A 25191-nucleotide genomic window follows, 5' to 3' on the forward strand; every position below is an offset into this window, starting at 1 on the left:
AATCAACCTGTTTATCTGTTTACAATGCAATCAAATGAGAAAAAGTTCTATTACAATGAGTCTAAAAGAAAAATTGTTGAACTAGGGGTACATGTTTTTTCTTTTAAGTTTTAACCTGTGTTGAAGGTGCAATGTCTTTTGTTAAATTAGGTCAATTATTGCAGTGGTAGAGAAGTGGCCTACAGAGTGAAAGACCTGTATATTGTATACCTAAAAACCCCATATATTATATATCTAAGCCATCTAATTGATGGTCGATGGGATACTCAAAATTCTGCCATCGGCCCTCTCAACTACACAACCACTCTAATAAATATATTCAAACAATATACATAAAGAAACGCGAAAATAAAGTATCTATAATATACTATACACAATAAAACAACCCTGTTTCCTCTAAGAATCGTAACGAGGTCTCTAGATAGTCACTGCCATACTCAAGCATAATTTTCAAATTGGGTGGAATGCCAACATGTTCTCTATCTGGAGACAAGGAATTGCACCCTTCAATTCAGTGGGACACATTACGTCCTTTTATCCAACCAACACTGAATATGTTTCCTCCCGGGCATGGGCATGAGTACTCACTCCACCGACCAAACGGAATGAGTGTACTGTATGGATGTATTTAAGTTGTATTTAAGTGTATAAACGTATTTATTTGTATGAACGTGTATAGAATATAGACTTAGTGGGGGCTGAAATGACCTAGATGTCGGAAGCCCCAGAAGAAAAAAAAAAAAAAAAACACTGAATATGTTGACAAATATGTACTGTTAATTAATCTAACATCTAAACAATTTGACAGGATATCATACTATTATAGTTTTATATGAAAAAGACAAAAAAAGAGGCAGAATTAAGAAGTAAATAAATATTTCCCACTAAGTGATGTTTCCTTTTTTTGAAGATAACTGCTGGCAGCTGAATAACGTTCCTCTTGTGTACTTGATTTTGACTGGACTGTACAAAAGAGTAAAAAATAAGGAATTAGTTCAAGCAGGAATATTTATAATTGGAATGGTTTGAATGAAGTATGTTGTACAACTAGTTTTTAATTTAATCATGGTATCACAGTTGATAAAATATAAATAAATAAAAAATTTAAATTTAATTCAATTAATAATATAAAATCGCCATAAGAAACAGCTTTTTTTTTTTTTTTTTCAATTTATATAAACTAACAAAAATAACATTGGATTTATCTAATGTTTTTAAAATATTTTTTTCCTAAATTTCTTTTTTGGTAATGAATAAATAAGACAAATAAATAGAAAAAGTTATCAAACCTTATGCATTTGGGCACTAGTCATAAAATAATACACTTGAGATATTTACATAGAATAGATAATTAAAATACTGTTAAAGGAATGTGATAAAGGAATTATTGTTGTCATAAAAATACGAACATACTTTAAATAAATAAGAATACTGAAATCAATCAAATCTGATAAATTTTATGGTTTACAAAGCAGTTCATATACCATAAACATTGCTCATAAATTATAACCAGTTCATTTTTAAGTCGCATAAGAAGTTAAAAATGCACTATGTTGTAAAATTTGCTTGAAATTCAATAAATACATAACTTTAGAAGTTTTTGATTTAAAACAACAAATTTACTCAAACAAAATTTAACATTATTTTTCGTTTTTTGGTTTTTAAAAGTGCAAAGTACACCCACTTATTGAATAAATATGTGTTCAATTCATGACAACATATGCTATATACAATTATAATTGCACATTCATAAATGAGTGCATACAATATACACTCGAATAATTTATACATAAATACAATAAAAATAAAATAAGTAAAATAATAATTTCAACTGTAGTTACTAAATATAACAGTATTACATAATAATATACAGTATAATATTTTAAGCCGTACGTTCTGTTGTGGTGGATGGGCCATCATTTTCAGTTTTTTGCTCGAAAACTTGTGGTTTCACTGTAAACAGAATATTATGTTCATTTTATATGCCACATTACATTTTATCATCTGACAATTTAAAAAAAAAAATCTATTGTAACTATTTCTACTTTATTTACAAAACTGTAAAAATTGTGCAATGTAAGAAAATAATTATTTGTTATGTATAGTCACTAGATATATTATAATGGATAAAAATTGTCCGTAACGTTTTTCAATAATTCAATTTATCCCTTTTGTGTTTGGAAGCAGTGTTTATTTGGTCGAGAAAACTGCACTTCAGACTGCTAGAATTTGGGAGCTTTTTTTTTTGACTGGGGCTTCCGGCATCTATCTATATTCTATTTACACTTTCAAACACTACATTCATACAAATAGTACACTCATTCCGTTTGGTCGGTGGAGTACATGATAATCCTCCACCAACCTATACTCAAACTAATCTAGATTGGGGTCGATGGAGTACTTTTATAAATATTCCGCCATCGACCCTGAACACACACACTCATAAACTCTCAACATTCGAGGGGCGATGATGACGTTATATTTCACCCTCACCCCTCGCCATTCACGCTAATAAATACATGCACTCAGACAAAACATAGACACACAACACATAAGACATATTATATACAATAAAAAAAACCAATTTCCCCCAAAAAGCAGAATAGGGGACCCAGAAACCCACTGCAGTGCTCGAGTACCATTTTCGGATTGGATGGCATGCTACACGCTCCCTGTAGGGGGCCAAGGCATGACATGTTTCCAGTATATGGGACACATCGAGCAACCTTTCTCTGCATAAGGGACACCTGCATGGGCTTTGGCCCAAGAGCAGGTGCCCGTGTGTCAACCGTGTATGGCTATTCTCAATCGGATAAGGATGTTTCCTTGTTTCCGGCTCAACTTCTCGGCGGGCTATCTACGAATCGTGCTCTTGATGCACAAAAGCCTCTCGAACGATCAGGCCTAGTGAGCTGTATTGTCTTGGTGCTTTAAGACTACCGTCCACAAGTGGTTTGCTCTGATGATAACCAAATTCAAGGTTTTGTCACAAATAACCCACACTTAAAGAAACAAGACATCTTGCAGAGACACTGACTGAAGAGAAGTACTTGAGACGGACTGCAAAGCTCTATTAACCTTTTTGGGATAAGTGACAAGTAACCTTATCCTCGTGGTTTTTTGCTTTCTAGGAGACACACACAGGAGGTTGTATCTAGAATACCTGAATTTTAGTTTTTCATCATTTAAATTCACAGTAATTTTTGTAATATATATATTTTTTTATGCTTTTGTTGACCTTATTTATATATGTTTGTTTACCTCTGTACTTATATGTATGTATGTACAATATATACATATATGTGCAGAGTTGAGCTAAATAAATCAGTTATTATAATTTTTCTCCTTACATTTACTTACTAACATTGTGAAGATAATATCCAAGGAATGTACTACCAAATTTTGAATGTGATCGGTTAAAAATAAAGGGAGTAAGAGTGATTCGAAGTGAATGCCCTGAAATTCGATGCATACTGGGGGTCAAGTAACGGTCGAGGATATAGGCAGGGGAACGCTTTTTAGCATCCGAAAATCAGACATGAAAAGATTAATGGGAAAAACTTTAATTCACTTGAGGACTGCAGAAAACACATCGAGGAGTTAGTTAATTGCTCAATGACTTGGGTTGGGCTGATCCCAGTGTTCATCGACCTGGCCAAGTTGAGTTCTTATTAGGAGCCAATCTCTTCCCTGAGATTTGGACAGGTGAAATCCAGATGCTCAAACCCGATACTCTCAAAGATACGCTTGTTGTCCCTTTCTTAAACCCCCCTCGGATGTCACAATCATAGGATTCAAAGACGCATCATCAGTTGGATTTGCAGATGCGATTTATATCTTTACAGTCGATGACATTGGAAATGTTTCCCTCAACTTGCATACGTTAAGACACGTTTAGCTCCATTAAAACCCCTAACTATCCCTCGACTTTAACTGTGCGCTGCTCTCCCTCTAGTGGAATCCAATTCAATAAATCATTTATAGAGAAATGGAATAACCACAAATGTTTCCTTCTCTCTGATTCTGCAACCTTTTTATCCATGCTTTGGATGTCATATAGTTACCTAAAGGTCTTTGTTGCCAATAGAATTACCCACATTCTTGAGTTGTCTGATGTCAGTATGTGGTACCATGTGCGTTCAAAACACAATGCCTCAAAAACCTGAACACTTCTGGGAGGACGGAATTACAAAATTACATGGACATAAATTAAATTTGTTCAAGTGCCTGAAATTTTCATTGAACTTACCTTTAAAAGAAAAACACTATGGACTCAGAACCTGACACATCCACAATACATCCAATAATAGAACTAACAACCCAACCCACGCAACACCAAATTTGCAAATGTGCATCTCTAATACCTACCTGCAAATCTTTATAGCACATGTGGATATATAAATATATACATTTTTTAAATCTGTGTGTGGATATTTCAGAATTAAATGAATTTACTGGTAATTCAACAATAATTTTTGATCTATCAACTTACCTAATGCTGACGGAAGAAACCAGGTCATTATACCGGCAAATATGCATGCAATTGTACAAGTAAGAGCCAAAGTATAAGTGTAATAAACTGTATTGTTTCCAGGAGCACTGTAAAACAAATTACAACACATTTGTAATATAATGTACATAGTATTTAGACATAATTAACAAAATAGAAGTGAAAGTGTGCACTTACAATGTTTGTATTAGCATTATAACAATTCCGCAGGAAAGTTTGTCGACGAAACTCATTAATCCATATATAAAAGCGCTGTTTCCAGTATCTGAACCAATCAGATCTGATACTATTGCTAGGACAGTAACCAGCATTATTGAACTTCCTCCACCTATAAGAAACACATTTCTGCATAATATAAATAATGAAATTTACCATTCAAAATATTCATGTAAAATATGTAACCAACCTAATAAAACTGTTATAAAGTAAATCAAATATGTCTTAAAAAAATCACTGGAGTCAAACACAATCCATATAGATGCACTTAATCCTAGCAATGCCCCAACTGTGAATGTTATCTAAAGAAGTAAAATTTGATAAATACAACAATAACAATGGAAAAAACTATGTATCACTTGTACTTTGAAAACTGTAATCTTAAACATTCAAAGATAAAAACCAGCCACTCGTATTTTGTTGTTTATTTCTAACTATATGTTTTTTTATTATTATATTAATTACAACATACTTATTTTAATGTAAACCAAATTAAACGAGGTCAGAAATTCATTAAAACTGGAACATCATTTAGAGATAGAATAAATTGTTACATATTAATGTATTTTGTTTTAGTTTTGTTCTTAACACGTATTTCCTCCTCTGGCCTCAAGGAAGGAGGGCCTTAATTCTCCAAGGAATCGAGTAAATAAGTGACTGGATTTCATCTTGTGAAACAGAATCCTTCAATAAAAGCAGTTTGAAGCTGTTCAACGCTTGTTGGAGGCTGTGAATGATATCTAACTTGTCTCTTTATCATGCCCCATAAGTGTACTATAGGATTTAGTCAGGAGAACGTGCTGACCAATTCATTGTTGTAATCACTACATTCCAAAGATCCACTCTGTATGATAATCAGCTCGGTACAAGTGTGGATGTTGATTCCACCCTATACCATAACTGTCTGTTTTTGAAAAGGATGTGACTTACGCATGGCACATGAGGCAATGCATTCTCCATGTCTTCTCTACACACGGTCCTGGTCATATGACGGCCACAAACCAAACCGGCACACATCTATGAAGAGAACAGCCCCCACTGTTCAAGTGTCCAAGCTAGATGCTGATTTGCAAATTGCCTTTCTACTCGATGTCTCTCCTGTAATAGAGATCCTGATATGGGATGTCTAAAGACATTTCTCACGAAGCCCTCTGATGACTTTATGAACGTATAACGTTTTACGAGTTCATCCTTACTTTATGAACAATTTGGAGTTGAATACATTTCAAGGAAGCTGTCAAATGACGTTTCCATAGTGAGGTACGAGAAATAAAACTATTGTCTCTAGATGTTGTACATCACAGTCGGTATGAGACTTCCGGTGGATCTATAATGCCGTATACCATTGTGGATGGCAAAGCGCGGCACACCGAGGACTTGCACTTTTTTAGCCAAAGCATCTGCTCGGGGGAGACTTCTCGACTTAAAACCATGCTTTTATGGAAAGGATGAATTTGATCTAATTTTCTTTATTTTTAATCTAAAGAATGTAAAAGGGTTAGTAACACTCTATAAAGGTAAACAAAAAGTTATTAACATTGTATTTACGTTTTAAGTCCACTATTAATATACCTAATTATTATGGAAAATAAACAAATAAATATAAGTGTCTTTTTTTTCTTTTGTGTCTGAATGTATATTTGATCAAAGTGCTATTTTGTGTATAATTACTTTAACATATTAACTTAATATCGGAATAGTATGTGTATTAATTACCTTTTTGCCTAGGTACATATTCATGACACCAGACATCAATGAAAATACAAAACTTGATATGTACATGACAAGAGGGCCGAGTGCAATGATATAAGGGTCCAATTTTAATGACTCGTGTAAGTAAATTGGAACGAAGGATTGGATAACATTGCAATAAATCCTTGTGCCCATGTATACTGCAGCTACATGATACAGTAGCCATTTTTTAAGCCAATAACCATGGGATTGTGGCTCTATTGCTACTTGATTTCTTTCATCATCTTCAATAAGGGGTTCATGATTCGTTTCCTTTACAGTAAAAAAAAATATGAAAGATGATATCCCTCCGAGTGCTAATACAGCGGCAACCACAATCTACAAATAAATAAATACAAATGAGTTTTTATATACAACCACATTTTAACTGTATGAAAAAAGTTCCTTACCTGAAAGAGGCCAACATCATTTTTATTTAGAGTCGAGTTAGAATTAATTCTAAGTACTATGAACGCCATGATATAGACAGCAATATTTGAAATAACAGTAAATGTATTTCTGTAATTAATATTAAATATAAGTAAATATATACACATTTACATATTTTTTAAACATTGTATACTATATATATATATATATTGAAATCTAATATGCAAAATGCACTTAACGATGTAACTAACTGGCTGATGAATAATGGATTCAAACTATCTGAGACTAAAACGATTGCAGTCCTTTTCGCCAAAAGAAAGCCCATATCACCTCCCTCATTAATGATAAACAGAAAACCAGTTAGATTTTCAGATTCGGTATGCTATTTAGGGCTCATATATGACAAAACTCTGAACTGGTCATATCATATAAAAGCATTGAAAGCTCGGTGCAATAAAGCATTAGACGTTCTTAGAACTGTTAGTTCCACCTCGTGGGGTGCTGACAGGATAAGTATGCTTAGGCTGTACAGAACAATAATACGTTCAAAATTGGATTACGGCTGTAATGCGTACGGCTCAGCTTCTCAGAAACATCTAAGCATGCTAAACAGTGTACATCATGCAGGCATAAGACTAGCAATCGGCGCTTTTAGGTCGAGCCCGGTAAATAGCTTATATGTCGATTCGGGTGAACTGCCACTAACCTATCGCAGAGGACTGTTAGACGCAAAGTTCCTAGCCTCTATTCTGTCTACGCCTTAGCATCCGCTCAATATCTTCTTTCCGGCCAAACGGCTCATCCCCGCAGAAGAATACAACAATACCCCAAGAAAACATTTTCCAATCCGTGCCTCTCATATAATCTCAAAATTTAGATCATCCATCATAGACTTTAAGAAAATTCAAGACAGAACTGCAAGTTGCTCCCCTCCTTGGTTATTCCCTAAACCCAATATACATTTATCCCTTACAAAACTCCCAAAAAATACAACACCTCCCATACAATACCAACAAGAATTTTTGAATATAAAAAGTAATTTTAACAACGCCACATTCATATACACAGACGGATCGAAAGGCCTGGATGGAGTCGGGGCTGCCTTTGTATGTGAAGAAAGAAATTTCTATTTCACACTTTCACCCATTTGTAGTAATTTCTTTGCGGAGTTGCTTGCCATATATAAGGCAGTTAACATATGCGATACCTCGAAAAAACAAATAATAATTTGCACTGATTCCCTGTCCGTTTTACACACCATTCAAAAATTTTTCACCTATAATATTCTAATACAAGGAATATATTACGCTTTAAGGAATCATAAAAATTCGGGAGTAGCCGTAGATTTTATGTGGATACCTAGTCACTGTAATATTATAGGAAATGAAAATGCTGACAAGGCTGCCAAAGTCGCCACAGCCAAAGGACTCAGGTACAACGAGATCTCACGTAGTGACCTTAGCTCCATGATANAATGTTTGTAAATCCCAGGCCCTGAAGATGATCTCAGTAAAGATCGAAACGTTGGCACGATAAAGAAAATGTTTTTCTGAAACCTACATCACACCAGACAGCATCTCACGATTTCGAACGAATAAGTGTTACATAATAATTTTGCAACATCAAAAGAATTTAATCCTACTCTTGGTTAGAAAATAACAATAAACAAGCCAATAACTTGAGATTGCTCCATGTTGTCTAAAGGATGATGAACTTGAAATCTGATTGTTATCAATTATTTGGGCCAGAGTTGGCATTCCACCATCTTGGGGGCACAAGACCAACCCCGACTTCCATGCAGTGCCTCCCCTGGGAAACACCTAAACGTTGTCGGCACCTCACAAGGGCAGGCACATCGAGGCAAGCTAGAAGGGGCTATGGCGACCCTAATCCAAGTTGTGAAGTGAACCATGATGAAGGATGAATGGCACTGGGATGATAAAAATACTGTCTCAAATGGAGCCCTCAAGGAACCAGTCAACACCCCCTTATAACCAGGCTGACCTCGGCATGCGGGGCTCGCTGGGGCTGACATCTTATATCCTTAGTTACTCGTGGGCACTATATGGAACCTACCACACCAAAAAATCACAAACACCCGGGTCAGGCCCAGAGGCTACTCAACCAGGCAGCACTGCCAAACCACAATACGCCTCCTCCTTCAAGGTAAAAAACTTGGAGGAGATAGAAAAACTCTCAGCAGGTAAGATTATCAAAGTCCAGCAGTATTAAAGGCCCTAACCTAAAAACGTTGACATGTTGGCCAAAAAGAGAGCCGATATGGACTCTCTCGTTCCTGAATCCTACTGTGGCTTAGCATCCTGCCACAAAAGAGGATACATCTTAAAATGGATCCTTAATGAGTCCAAAACCTGAACACAGAGATTCATAAGAGGGCCATCCACAAAACTTACAAAGAATTACTGGAAGGCAACCGCAACCAAACTTTTGATTGTTTTGTCAGATGTGTTTCGTCATTTCACCATCTTCACTGAGGGGGGGGGGAGTTACCCTTTGGACTGACTTTAAATATTAATTAATTAAGGTTTTTAGTTGAGATGAAAAAAAGTTAATGGCACGAGAGGGATTCAAACCCACGACCTTCGGCTAGATACGCTGCTGCTCTACCACCTGAGCTATCGTGACCTCGATCCACTCGGACATCAACTCCCCATCTCAACCCCACCTTTTAAATTTTCCCTCCTTTTGCCATTTTTCAAATGTCGTGTAATCGGTTTGGATTCTCGACGACAATTGAAATGGCGATGGAGAGCTTTAGTGAAGTGTACTTCATTTTTAAATTCACTACTTTCGTGGTCCGCTTGACCAATTAATAAATGACAATTAATTAAGGTTTTTAGTTGAGATGAAAAAAAAGTTAACGTCACGAGAGGGATTCGAACCCACGACCTTCGGCTAGATACGCCGCTGCTCTTCCACCTGATCTCGTGCCATTAACTTTTTTTCATCTCAACTAAAAACCTTAATTAATTGTCATGTATTAATTGGTCAAGCAGACCACGAAAGTAGTGAATTTAAATATTAATTTACTAAGTATATAGTAAGAACAGTATAGTATCATGTCATCTAACTTAAACATTGGTTAACATAAAATTCAAGATATTGTTTTAAGAGTGAAAGGAACTCAATGTTTTCTCTCATTTCAAATAATTTAAATTATAATTTCTAGTTATATTGCTTTTTTTAGTTCAACAATTATGACTGATATTTCTTTTGTTGTTGCAAATATTAGTAACTTGAACAAGTAATGAAACGTTACAGTACACAGGTTACAAATTTAATTGCCTGATAAGAAAATCCTTTGTGATTTCCTGCAAAGTTATCTACAAGTCAGTGCTAATTCGAAAAATAAATACGTCAGTTGTTGCTACAATTAAAATATCACGGTTATTTATGCTAAAAAGATATGATAATTTCACAGAAACGACTTTACTGATATTAGCTTGAATCATTGTTCCTAATTGAACTTAACCCAGCTTTAATGATATTGTAATTAACCCCTAAACCCACAGAATGTGCAGATTAATCTAATGAATATTATTTGCACTGTTAATAATAAACTTAATACTTACCTAAGAGATAAAAGATTTGTCCTCTCACTGCTAATGAACGTTAAATCAGTGACCAGCGCAAGATGAACTGTTTGAACAGCGGCCCAACCAAATTGAAATATCACAACAAAAAACGAGTAATATAACAATTGAAAGTATACACTGTTATTTTCAAAACCAATACATGGGGAATATATAAATGGCATCGAGATTAAGACAAGTAGTGTTCCTAAAAACAAGATCAACAAATTAGATTAAATAAGTACAGCAAATAATATCATTGTGTTCAAAGAGGTAAATTAAATTTCACATAAAACTAAAACAAACATTTGACATATAACAAAAAATAGTGAATTAATACAAACTTAAAAACTGTTATTTCAACTTACCAAGTGCATACCAAGATTTCCGTTTTCCAAGGGCACTTAAACAAATTAGTGATGAACGATCTGACCATATTCCAATTGCTGGCGTAGCTAATGCATCAGCGATTTGTCCAATGAGCATAATAACTCCAGTAAAAACACTGGAAAATCCAATAACTAAGCTATAAAATATGAGTGAGTATGTGAACCATAATGCAGAACAAAGATCATTTAGCAAATGGCCCATGCCATATCCGATCACAGTAACCCTTGACAGTGGCGGGGGCATTTTGGCTGAAAAAAAGGAAAGAAAAAGAAAATTAAAATTTGTGTGACATAATTTTAAATATAATTAATTTGACTATGGTATAAAACATATTTATAATAATTCGTCTAACAATAGAAATTCATCCATGTAAATTAGCACTTCATTTCAAATCATTCTGTAAGATTTGATTAATGTTGTATCCTTTATTTTAAAAAAAATAAAGGTTTTATTATTTTATATTGAATTAAAGCATGTCTGACTGAAACAGCGAGGATAGTTATACCGAAATAATCAAAAACGACTAAAACATGTTCAACACTCCGCAGACTCCAAGAGAGCGTCTTACAAATCCATATTCCATGATACTCCATACGTGGCATGGTTTTGTTTATCAATCTTACATTTTATGCTTATTTGATTAAAATTCTTAATGAGTAACAAAAAAAAAGCTGCTCCGCATCTGCCTGATGAGGGACACAGCCCCGAAATGCATTGCAGTCTCTTTTTGAATCAGACTTTTAATCTAATAACTTGTATAAAATACAAGATTGATAAATAAAATCATTCTACATCTATAACTAGGTAGTGGACTGTGGTGGCTGAGCGGTTTGGGGGTCTGACTCATATTTGTCACATTAGTGGTTCTTGATTTGAATCATGACAGAACCCATGACTTTTTAATTAATTATAGTCTGAAAAAAGTGGTTTGACCCTGCACCCAACCCAAGTCGGATGTTAATCCCTTTCCTGTACGACATTTTACATCTATAAAATAAGAAGCAACAAGGAAAAGAACAAACAAAACTTAATTAGACACTGTATGTCACTGGGCTTTTATGGTTGACCTGTTTTTTTTAAAATGAGCCTATGTATAAAAATTGATCCTCACTATATTCCTAGCAAAATCAACATAACTATAAATGCTTGTTGTGATAAATTTATCAAGGAAAACATGATTGGCTTAAATAAGCGAATTAATAGACTGAAACAATGTTTTAACAATTTTTTGTAGGAAAAGTTACAAAACTACCTAAATTGAGCTTCGGGGACTGTGGCAGCTGAGTGGTTAGGGGATCATAATATCTAATTTGCTTAAACAAGCGTATTGTTGAAAAATAATTTTAAAAATTGTAATTTAAATTAAAAAGCATTAACATTCTACTCACCATAGTATATCTTTTTTGGAGGCATCAGGGATGATTTAAATTGTACAAAATGTATTAAAAACAAGAAAGCTACAGTTACATTATTTCTGAATATTGAAAGTGACCATCACATGATAATTACCATGACAATGAGTATAAAAATATATCTTGTTGTCCAAAATTGCTATAAAACTAAAACACGTGTTTTATGTTCAAGGTGAACTAATGATAGCAACGAAATTTTAAAAAAATAATTTTTTGTTGTAACATTCATTTATGTTGAATAATAAAAAATTGGTCTTGTAAATTGATTCTTAACAACCACCATGGTCTGCCTGTCTGGGTTACACTGTCAGACTAATTTCGGCATCTCGCCACCTTCGGTGTGTCAAGGTAAAGGTAACAAGTCATGAGCCGCTCGCCCTATTTATATCCCTTAAGTAAAATTCAGGGTTTTAACCGTAAAAATCTCTTATCCAGATACAATACTAAACATGGTGAAATGCTTATCATGTCTGACAGACTGAAGATGGGTAGACCAACATGATCGGTAAGAATCCAATTACAGGTTCATTACCCCGCAAGGAAGGAAATTTGATGAAAAACTGTTATATAAGTTACTGAAATAACTGGCATGTGCTAAATGAAAGCTCAATTAGAACTTGACTTTTTCAATTTATTTGTCTAATTTTTTATGGCCTTATGATTTTGCATATTATCTGGAGCATATATAACATATATTTTACTGGGGGAAGGGGAGCGTCAATAAAAGAAAAGGGGTGACGGTGGGAATTGAGCCCACGACTATGAGGAGCTGAGAATATATCACGCTGGCCACTCGTCTACCGCTAGTCCAAAAAATAAAAGAGCAGCTTTTTAGTTTGATAATATATACCAGTATGTCAAAATATATGTACATAGTTAAAACAACCGAGTAACCTAATTTTTACAATAGATGGAAGAAAAATGAGCCAAATTCAGATTGCTTAAGGCAAAGAACATGAAAAACAGTACATATTCTAATTAAGGCCCAATAATTTTTTGACTTTTACAACAGTTTTATATGCGTGCACATATAACAGAAGACTTGGTAACGAATGTTAATTTAAAAAGATTTATGATTTCATAAAATATACACTCCTACTGCCAAATTAAATCAAAGATAACGAGATATCTGCCAAAGAAGGAACACTCATTAACATTGACAAAAGCACCATGTGAGAAGGGCAAAGAAGTATTTAGTTCATTGGTTAAATTTGAACAAAGAACTCATCATAATAAAGAAGTTGAGAATACAACTTTTCTTGGGGGGGGGATACACATACAAAAATGGCTAAATTCAAAACTTTTCACCAAAAACAAATAAAAGAAAAAACCTGAGACCACAAGTTGTAATAAAACCATGGTTTATGGGGCAAAAGAATAGAATATGGCAGAAAACAAATTAAATTTACTTACATGTAAAAAAATTAACCCAATTCAAGAAATTTGGAAGCAAAAGCACCTAGCCACATCATCGAGAGATCGCCATATTTAAAGACGAAAATATTCAGTAACAAATATCTTAGCAAATGCAGCGACAGATTATATTTACAAATACAGGATAACGAACACACTGTCATACACATTACGTTTTCTGTCACTCACATTGAATCAGCAGTGAATCATCGGAACTCGTACCAATGTGAACAATGAAATTCATGTATACACCACGTGCAAAATTGAACAAAAATTGAAATGAAAATTATCAAATAGTAAAACTAATTCTTACCTGCTCATCTGAACAAATGTGAAATGAAAGGAAATTGTGAGGGACGCCGGTAAACGGCCACGCAGGTCAAAATACGACAAAGATGCCGACGCCGTTATAAGACTGAACATAAAAGTTCGCAAAACGTTTATTTCTTTGTCAGGGTGTGGGGGATCGTAAGGAGGTCCTTTTCGCCTTTTAAGCCCAGTTCAGAACATCGCAGTTAATTTTACATCGCTAGGTCTTCATATGTGAACAGTGGCGTGAAATGTGGCTACTTAAGTTCAAAAATAATTTAAAAAGTTTATACCCATCGAATATATTTTCTTTTTTTTTCTTGAAATTTACTGATTGTCAGAACTTTATTTTAGTCCTCTGCTGAAAAGTACCAAGCTATCTTCAATGACGTTTCTAGGGGTTTTACCAAAGTTAACAACCCGCTTCTGTTAGCCAAATTAGCTGTTCATGGTGTTGTGCAAGCCCAAAACAAGAGTAATCAAACACAGTAGGGAAGTACTTCGGTCTTTCAAGATGAAATACATGCCATCAACATGATCACAATGTGCTTTAGAAAATCTTAAAAGAGGTTACATTGGCAAAAAAATCCTCATAAGATACGATAGCCAAGCAGCTATTAAAACATTAGCATGTAAAATAATCACATCAAAATTAGTGAATGCATCCAATACACAACCTGGTGGTAGCTTGAATTCCAGGAGGATGTGCAAGACCAGATATAGACCCTGACTCTATTATTGGGATATCACAAACATAGAATCCTCCATTACAGAATGGATCCAAGAAAGACAAAAGGAAAAGTGGATAAACACTGTAAGCTTATGTTAAAACAACCCTCACCAAGACTGGCAAACAGACTGTTTCAGTTACAGAGGGTTAAACTCAAAGGAATGATAGGACTACCGGTCACTGGTATCTGAGAAAACATCTACACAACATGGGCATATTCAATGATGACCCCATTTGTAGGTTATGGAATGAGGAGGAAAAAACAGCCACACATATCATCTTTGAATGAAGCAACAAAGAGACATAACCGGGAGATACAAAGAAAATCCAGCGAAAGGAATTGTAGCAATGAAAGCAAAAACCCCACTACCTATTATCCATCATCATCATCTGTTAGCCAAATTAGCTGTTCATAGTTTCTATGGCACTCTAGTTTTAAGTTAGAAAACGAATATGTTAAATTAAAATCCTATTATCATTTTCCTTTTCTTGCATCATCTGGAGTCCCACCAAGGACCACACTTAGGCCACTTTCTAGTTAACATCTTCATTACCAATATTTTCTCACACTTTCTCCTATTTGCAGATGACCTCAAAATTCCACAGAAGCCATTCTGAATGTGACTGCTTTTATTTACAGTCCACAATAATTAACCTGAAAAAGTGGTGCATCAATAACTATATGACATGGAGCATTACCAAATGCATCATCTCTTTTAGCAAATTTAAATTTACCCTACCCTTCTCATACTCCGTGCAAACAAATTATTATTCTTTATCTGTCCAAGGATTTTAATTTTTCCATTTCTACCCTCCTAACAACTTCCCTTGTCCATTCCCTATTAGAATACTGTACCTCAATTTGGTCCCCACACTACAACACCTACAATAAATTAATAGAGCAAATTCAGCACTAATATCTTAGGTAAATAGGCTGCAGCAAAATAGGTATATCCTATTATGTTCCCAGTGACATCCGGCATCATTTATTTATTCTATTTTATATATACTATAATATGTGAATAAATTAGCTAAGTAACATCCGGCATCACCAACTAAGTTTAATTTCACTTGAATCTCGACCTGTTCCTGCTAACTCTACTACTTCAACTGCAACCTGTATCATTTTCCTATCATTAGTCTGTACACACTTTTAAAAAAAATTATTAACATTATTGACTCGCTCAGCCAGCTCAGAAATTGCTTAAAACCTATCCTCTAGTAAAACTCCTAACCTCCTCCCTACCTTACCTTTCACTTTCTTATTTAAAAGTTAAATGATGTTATTATTCAATTTGACATATATACTGATATTTTATTGTATTAAATGTTATTACCAATATATACAAGCTCAAATCTGCACAGAGTAAAGCCTATCAGTTCCCCCAGTCCTCCAACAAACCCACCCCAGGTGTTGGCAGTTCAGGGTCAGGTGGTCTTATCCAGCTAGTCACTGAGGTTGGGCTCTGGGGGCTCCCAACAGCTAGTCCCCCCTGCAGTCTCCATTTCCAAACCCATTCATACTCATTCCTAAATACATTCTTTCCTATCTACATACCATTCACTCAGTTAGGGTGGTTGAGTACTTGATATTCCTCCATTACCCTTTAATTAATTTGGTCATATTATATAACTAATCTAATTGAGGATCGATGGTCACTATGAATTCACACTAATAAATGCATTCAGTCTCAATATTTATAAAAGACATAAAGCAAGAAAAAGCATTAAATACTATGTACAGTAAAACAGTCCTGTTACCCCTAAAAATTGGAACAGAGTACCCAAATATTCATTACCTTGCTCAAGCACAACTCTCCTATCAGGTGGCATTCATAAACGCTCTCTATGGAGCCAAGGAATGGCACCCTTTAATAAGTGGGGCACATCAAGCAAACTTTTTCTACATGCCGCTAATGTTAATGCAAGGTTCGGCCCAAAAGGAAGGTTCATGTGTCAATCTCGTATGGTCTATCCTTATTAATCAAATGAGGATGACCCTTCTCCAAACAACCCTTCAACGACAGCACTCTTGATACGTGAGAGCTCTTCTGATCCAGTCCACTGACGCTACCACTTACTTTTTTTTTTATTACACTGTTCGCATCAGGGAGCCGGATCACGGTGGTTATGTCCAAAGGTTGGAATGACCCGGCCTTAGCCACCTTTTCATTACCCTCCCGATTTATGAGACCGGAGATAACAATCACCATTTTGCCAAGGCGCTCCAGTTCATGGTATCTCTCCAACAAATTCATAGTAATCACGCTGAGGTAGTCGGTGTAGACGAGTTAAGCAGAGCCACCATTGTCTTGAATCACCCAAAGCACGTGCCAACACATACTATTCCTCTATACAAATGCTACAGTTGGTGGCAACAACCATGAAATGTTATTATTTTAATTTTATATCTTTTAGATTTTAGAAGTTTACATATCATTCTATCTTTGATTTTTTGTAAATTTAAATTATAAACTGTTATCTTTTAATATTTTGTATATTAAAAAAGGGTGTGGCTGCTCACCAAAATAAATTAAGAGTACAAAGCCCCAGGAGGTCATCACAAATTATCAAGATTATGAACAAGTTCCTATGGAAAAACCAATAGATTGCAAGGGTACATAAAATTCTTTATTTACAAGTATATCTGCACTACTGGAATTAAATTTATTGTTTGTTTGGCTAATCTCATCTAGATTGTGAATCTCATCAGTACAAACAATTAACACTGTTATCTTGTTGTGATAATTAATCTTGGCTGATTTTTTTTGGAATATGTTGCAGTATAATATATTTTGTCAACAAAATAGAGAATTAAAACATTCTATCTAACTGAATTTTTTTATTTTTAAATGATCAAAAATTATAAACAATCAACACACTTAAAATATAGAGAACCCATGCAAGAAATTAGCACACATCATATTTATTATATACATAGTTTTATAACTATATATCTCTAAAATAGATTTTAATAGAAAATGTACAAATTTAAATTTTTTTTAAAATGTATTTAATACTCTTGTATAGTCTCATTTATGTATCACAAAAATGAGAAAAAAAAAATATATATATATCAAATTCTATAAGCTTAAGTTATTTTCTGAAAGGTAGGCAATGGACAAATTACATATTACAAACACAATTACAATGTGAATTGTAAGTCACTACTACCTTTCTCTTGCAGTTGGTTCATTTTGCCATCCATTTTGCACAACACAAATGATGTTCACCAGAAGAAATAACAAGAAGGACTGAAGTCGTAAATCATTTTCTATTCATTATTTTATATTTATGATCTTATCAGAAAAAAGAGGAAAGAAAAGAAAAAGAATGATAAAAAATTCAAAGAAATGAAAAGTATGTAAATACATTAACCGCTTATTTTTGACAATTGCCTAATCCCCTGAACTAATCAATCTGAATAACATTTTAAGGCGATTTTACACCGTTTTAATGGTGTCAATGGATTCATAAATCAAATCATACTGAGATAACGATACTTTTATCAGAGAAAAAAAAGAAAACCCTTGTAAGTTATAAAATCCCCTATAATTATGCTTTATTTCCTATTTCATATAACATTTTCTTATCCTTTATATCTTTGTACATAAAAGCCGTAACATGCTTGAAGAGGCCACAAACATTTCTTTATATGTCCACATGTCAAAAGGCGGCTACAAAACTAGAAAACTGTATCCTATTGAAATTTAAAAAGAAATAGAGAAATGTATCACTGCAGCTTTACATTACTTTTTGATCCAAATCATCCTCACTAACTAATAAAATAATATATTTTATATCAGACAGTGAAGCAACATAACTTTGCAATAATGAACTCATTAAGAGTTTAAAAAATGGCTAAGAAAGAAGAGGACTCACACTGTTGTGTTAGTTAATTGATGCAAAACAGGAATTACTGTGGGTTAAAAGATTATTCATACATATATGTATTTAGTCATCTTAATTGACCGTATTAATTATTTAAATTAACTATACTTTTTATCTAAGGACTTAGTTAAGATGACAGTTGACATCACTTCTCGTAGCTCGTAGGCAATTCCAGCATTTGGGTAATTTACAATCAATTATCAGCAGGCAATGAACTATCCGTCCGGCCATTGAGGTTGGGCTCCATGGGCTATCAACAGCTAGGTCATTTCAGCCTCCAACACAATCAATACCTAAATCCAAGCCCATTCACACTCTCATTCACTATTAAGTACAGCCTTTCTCAATTACCATTCACTCACAATCAGTAATGGTCGTCTTTCTCTATTACATATTTATATAAGTAACCTATTCAAGGGTTGATGGGATACTCAATATTCTGCCATCCGCCCTGTTATATTACACATTCATACCAATAAATACATTCACTCTCAAAACACACTAGGGGAGACAAAAATATCAGCATTATATATAACCTTGTTTCCTCCAGGAAGAGGGACCTAGATACTCGCCGCTGTGCTCAAACACAATTCTCGTATTGGATGGCATTCCTACACACACTCTATATGGAGCCAAGGAATGGCACTGTTCAATTAAGTGTGACACATCGAGCAACTTTTTTTTATAAATGCCGGACACATATGCGGGCTTTGGCTCAAAAGACTGTGACAAATTGTCAACCTTGCAAGACCTATCATTAATAGGGTGAGGATGATCAGGCCCACTGACACTGCCACTATCTTTTAATCATGTTTTTTATTGACTTTTAGCATCAGGGAGCAGGACCACAGTAGTTCAGACAGGAGGTTGTGATATCCCAGCCATAGCCTTCCTACACACTTTCTATATGAAGCTCAGTAATGGCACCCTTCAGTTAAGTGTCACATCAAGCAACCTTTTTCTACGTGCCAGATACATACATGGGCTTTGGCGCAAAAGTTAGTGTCAAAGTCAACCTCACATGACGAATCGTTAAACGGGTGAGGATGACCCTCCTTCTATGAGCCAGATCCTCCAAGGATACACAACTACATACCATATACAAACAAGCCAAAGCAAGTTCTAAATTTAAGTAGACACAACAAATCTTAACTCTAATGACATTGTGATAAGGTTTAAAGCTGTTGGGAACATTAATGAGAGTATGCAGAGCTGCGGCTGACATTTGAGAAAAGATGTTGGACATCCCTTGTACTATGATTACTCAAATCAAAGGATGTCCAATGACAAAAGAAATGAGAACACTTTGATTGTAAAATTGTGCTAAACGCTAACCTTTTTCTCCTTCCTTTTGGGTCATTTTGGCGTTCATGCACATCTTCTTGTCGCAAGACGATGTTCACAACCTCAGGCAACAAGCGAGATTGATACATCATTTCAAACAATAGTACTTTAAATTATTAATCCCCTTATCACAAATAATGTATTGTGATAAAATATTTCAAGTATAATACATTTTAATTATTTCAATTAACATACAATCAATTAAATACCGATAAGATTATTGGGTGAATTCTTTTCACTTCTACGTAATATTGTAATGACTTTGTCTTTATATTTGTACTCACCGGTTTTTTTTTTTTTTGTCTGGTCCTCGAAAATCAATTACTATTGTTTGTTCTTATCTGCCACGAGTGTTCTTAGTGTTTGTATCTCACCATGGTCTGCATGGGTCGACCACACATTATCATAAATACATTTTCGAACTATTGTAAATTTGCACTGTTGGAACGGGACCTCTTTTAATCTCTTGTTCCAAAAATGTCCTATCAAAACTAAATAAATTTCGACCCATTTTGACGTAGTCAAATCTATCTTGATAAAAATTAGATAGTGGGTCAAAATAGGTCCCCTCGGCGTTACAACTTGCGACCGAGGTACTCGGCAGCAACCCGGTCTTCAGCAGGACACGACACAGACCAAGTCCGTGACGGACTTCGAAGAAAACGATGACGTTATTCCTTTTCCTGGTGTTTTCCAAATTTCGAAGCCCTTAAAAACCCAGAATTCGGAAAACCCACCGCGTTTGAAACAACGACCTCGGATCGATCCCCCACCGCTGTGGGGCAGCCACACTCGTGACTTTTGCTCTCATGTATTACGTAATATATTTATTTCATTACTTCGTGCCTCTTGAGAACAAGAGACAATGACGAGAAGAAAAAAATCGCGATAAATTTAATTCAATGACGTTAGCCTCCTGAAAGGGGTTAAAAATGTTACATGTTGCGTTCACCACTCCTACTTTCCATGTCATGGAAGTTTTTACAACCTGTACAATTGTTTCGTTAATATACAGCGTAGCGTCACCAGCAGTTGGTAATTGCTGTCATTGCCATTTAAATACAGTGATCAACACTGATCACTTTACTGGGTCCGTACATTCTCGTTGGTGAAATGTTCGGTGAGAGTAGAGTATAGAGTAGAGATGGGCAAAAGAATCGAGAATCGATTCAAAGAATCGACTCATCTAAAAGAATCGATCACCCAATCGATTCCTTTAACTGAGTTGCGATTCAGTTCAGGTAACTGGAGGGGACGGATACGTCACACGTTTCCGGACGATTCTTTTTCCTGTAACAACTCTTTTTGATTCTTCTAAGAAAATCTTCAACTCCCGGAGTCGGATTTCAACTCTTTGATTCTTTTGATTCCTCAACTCCCGAACTCCCAGTTTGATTCTTTCGATTCCTCAACTCCCGGACTCCCAGTTTGATTCTTTCGATTCCTCAACTCCCGGACTCCCAGTTTGATTCTTTCGATTCCTCAACTCCCGTCTTCTGTTTTCTCCGCGGGCGAAGACATATTTTACTGAATGTTCCCAAACCAGAACCTTTCGACCAATCAATAAATTGATAATTAACGTTTTTTAAATTAATAAATTACCTACTTTTCCAACTTTTACAATTTTATTTACAATATGCAAAATACCGTATAAGTAATAAATATGTATAAATAAATTACAATTAATTAAGGTTTTTAGTTGAGATAAATTAACTAATTGTAATATATTAATTGGTCAATCGGGGCACGAAATTAGTGAATTTAATGTATAAATAAATTCATTCAATAAATTTTCTGTATGGGCTGTAAATTAATTAAATTAATGAAATTCATTTAATCTTTTTGCTTTTATTTAAAATGTGTAAACACTTTAAAAAAATTATAATTTTATAGCAAATTCATTTACATAGCCACCTTCGATTCCTCAACTCCCGGACACCCAGTTTGATTCTTTCGATTCCTCAACTCCCGTCTTCTGTTTTCTCCGCGGGCGGAGACATATTTTACTGAATGTTCCCAATCCAGAACCTCGCGACCAATCAATAAATTAATAATTAACGTTTTTTAAATTAATAAATTACCTACTTTTCCAACTTTTACAGTTTATTTACAATATGCAAAATGCCGTATAAGTAATAAATATGTATAAATAAATTACAATTAATTAAGGTTTTTAGTTGAGATAAATTAACTAATTGTAATATATTAGTTGGTCAAGCGGGGCACGAAATTAGTGAATTTAATGTATAAATAAGTTCATTCAGTAAATTTTCTGTATGGGATGTAAATTAATACAATTAATTAATTTTTTGCTTTTATTTAAAATGTATAAACATTTTAAAAAAATTATATTTTATAGCAAATTCATTTACCTTCCATTCCTCAACAGTTTGATTCTTTCCAAGACCCAAAAGCTTCTGCTATTGTCAAAGTTGATAAATATATAGCAGAACCTCTTGTGGACTTGTGGAGAGCACTGACCCTATGGTTTGGTGGAACGATAGGCAAATTCTATTTCCTAATTTGTATAATCTAGCCTTGAAAATATTGTGCATTCCTGCAACCTCTGTTCCATGTGAGAGAATTTTATCTAAAGGGGGTCAGATATGTACCAAAAAAAGGTCCCGTCTGACTTCATCAAAAATTGCACAAATGCACTTAATCAAAATAAAGATATGCTTTAGAGTAAATAATAGTTAAAACTCTGAAGGTACAAAGTTGGTTTACTATTTTGATTGGAACATGTAGATTTCATAAGTTGAGAATTAAGTTTTAAAAAAATTAAACGTAAGTGATTTACTCTACTGCCCTAACTGAATGAATGGTGTAAGTATGTAAGCTAAATGGGAATGATTGTATTTAAGAGTGAGTGAGAGTGTGATTGTATTACTGATGGCATCATGCACTGCCAACAGCTATTTCATTTCAGTGCACTGAAAAGACCTAGATGTTGGCAGCACACAATATCTGGGGTAGGTGATTCTCAGGAGCCGTTGGCAATCTGTTGTGAAACTGGAACTGTCAGAGTGTCGGTGGACTCTGAGAAGTGATAGGCCCAACTCTGCACCTGTGGGTAATGTGCACACCCGTCTGTGGATTTGTGCCTATATAAATCAGCAATCAGTTAATAACATATTTTTTATATCTTACTTTTTTTAAATTCTTATAACAAATGTTGTTACACCCAAAAGTTGTTTCGGGTCAGAGCAAAATTTATCCCGGTAGCTCGTCGGGAGTGGGGGGTAAGAGTGGAGGGGCAATACACAAAATATATTAAAAAAATAAAATAAAAACAAAATATTAAAAACCAAAGAAATATTGGTGAGTTGGGCGCCACCCCATTTTATGCGTCCAGAGTAATGGGGAACTCCTTTAAGTAAAAGTATATTTTTGTTTGTATTCCAAATAAATTTGATAAAAATAAATAAATAAATCAATATATGAGAGGAAAGTAGTGTAATATTCTCTATAAAAAAATATAAATGATTTACTTTATTCCACGGCGGAAGGCCACTAGGCTTGGGCCAGGATAAAGCCAGCCTACACGGCGTGTCCTGATCAGCAACCTCACCTTTTCCTTATCGCATTCTAGTTCCCTCTGCTTAAATGATTGTTTATGTAAGTTATCGGATATTATCAGATTGCAATGCTAAGATGCAGGTGGCATTCTCAGAATTGCAATCAGCACTCTCTCCCACCAGGGAAACGTAATTGTTTATAATTTAAAATGTAAGAACATTCCTTGCCTAGAAACCAGTGAAGTCACATCATTGTAATTGGTAAACTTAATTATTCTTTGTCAACTGTATTTCGCAAATAAAGTTTTTAAAAAGGAATCAACCAGCGAAGTTGACTTAATTTGTATTTACAAGGTACCTGGCCATGCAAAATAATCAAGGCAAACAAAAAAAAGTAGATTAATAACGAGGGAAATAAAAAAAATAAAAATGAGAATTCTCTTAACAATGGGGCGATTTATAATTCCTAAACAGAGTAAAATTAAAATAGGTACTTGTTTCCTTAATACTATAAAATAAACCATAAACCAGATCTGGACTAACTTAAAAAAAAAATTAAAACTTAATAATCTATTGTAAATTAACAATAATAAATCGTTAAAACTAAAACAAACAAAAATTCCTTCTTCATGCAGTCTTTTCCGTGAACCAACAATTTTACTTGGGAATCGTTGATCCAGCCACAACCATCCGCCGAGTCCTCCTGGATTTTAGTCCTGCCGAAATCCGCTCCAAATAAAAGAGAAAATCTCCGGAGAATCGGGGCCGCCTCTATATCCTTTCAGAAAACCACGAACGGACAGTCCTCGCTCGTCGCCGTGGTCTGGTGAGGAAGGCGCCCGGTGGAAATTCCAAAAATGGAAATACCTACGAAGAAAAATCCGGACGAGCCGTTTTCCGGAGAATCTCTGTCAGTTGCCCATTCGTAGGTGTTTACCGCACTGTTCTCTTCGGCGACCAATGGCACGGTCCAAGCGATCGCGTTATCGCTTAATCCCCGGCACTAAATACACGCTCGTAATAACAACACTCATTGCTGATTTTCACCAAATTTTTTTTTTAACTAATAAAAATGTATCCATCTTATTACAAGGTTACATACCTCCTCACAAGAAAAGGAAGCTTATCGAGGCGAGAAAATAAAAAAATAAAAAATTGATTTTGGGGCAACAAAAAAACCACTTTCCTCTCCTACAAACATGATATTATAAAACCCTATTTTTTTTGTCACAATTCCTTCCCCTTCCTAAAAAAAAGTAAAAGAAAAAACTTTCCCTATGGCTCTAACTGATCAAATTATCATTCACTCGACACTTTTCGAATTTGGGAGCTAACTTAGCTGCAAATCCCTTTGAGGCGTCAGATAGCACGTGGGTTCTCTTCCAAACAATGTCCCCCACATTGTACACCTGAACACGACGGCGTAGATTGTATATGCGACTACTCCTCTCGTAAGCTTCTTTTAAACGGCCTTTCACTTGTTCATATAACATGGGAAGGTTCGATAACTTTTCAGCCTGTACTCCATGATCCATTTTCGCTGGCATATCGTCCTTGTCAGAAGGCAGATCGGAGTGCTCCTCTCCAGTTCGTGGAAGCTCTCGACCAAAGTTTAGGTATGCTGGGGAGTAACCCGTTACCTCATGTACAAGCCGTCTGTACGGCGAATGCAAACTTGGGTAGTTCTTTGTCCCAGTTTTTATGGTGCTCTTTAACATACGAAGCCAACATCGTCTTAATCACT

General features: G+C 34.9%; 1 protein-coding gene across 9 annotated transcripts; it reads right to left on the reverse strand.

Annotated features, from left to right (window-relative positions):
- Positions 1 to 755: 755 nt before the first annotated feature.
- Positions 756 to 24371, reverse strand: LOC106668910 (major facilitator superfamily domain-containing protein 12-like). Of its 9 annotated transcripts, none has more exons than XM_024227230.1 (10): positions 24109 to 24371; positions 10809 to 11078; positions 10441 to 10648; positions 6868 to 6976; positions 6443 to 6796; positions 4917 to 5028; positions 4688 to 4838; positions 4493 to 4599; positions 1894 to 1953; positions 756 to 963 (listed from the first exon to the last, which is right to left on the reverse strand). In XM_024227230.1, the coding sequence occupies exons 2-10, from the start codon at positions 11071 to 11073 to the stop codon at positions 860 to 862; spliced, it is 1470 nt and encodes a 489-aa protein (XP_024082998.1). In that variant the 5' UTR covers positions 11074 to 11078; positions 24109 to 24371; the 3' UTR covers positions 756 to 859. The 9 variants fall into 9 exon arrangements, with proteins under 9 accessions (XP_024082998.1, XP_014253575.1, XP_024082997.1 ...); XM_014398089.2 differs by lacking the exon at positions 24109 to 24371 and adding an exon at positions 23421 to 23442; XM_024227229.1 differs by lacking the exon at positions 24109 to 24371 and adding an exon at positions 22302 to 22323.
- Between the last annotated feature and the right edge of the window lie 820 nt (positions 24372 to 25191).

The sequence above is a fragment of the Cimex lectularius genome, unplaced genomic scaffold (genome assembly GCF_000648675.2).
Source record: "Cimex lectularius strain Harlan isolate CLEC.00 unplaced genomic scaffold, Clec_2.1 scaffold224, whole genome shotgun sequence".
In the NCBI taxonomy this organism is placed as follows: domain Eukaryota; kingdom Metazoa; phylum Arthropoda; class Insecta; order Hemiptera; family Cimicidae; genus Cimex; species Cimex lectularius.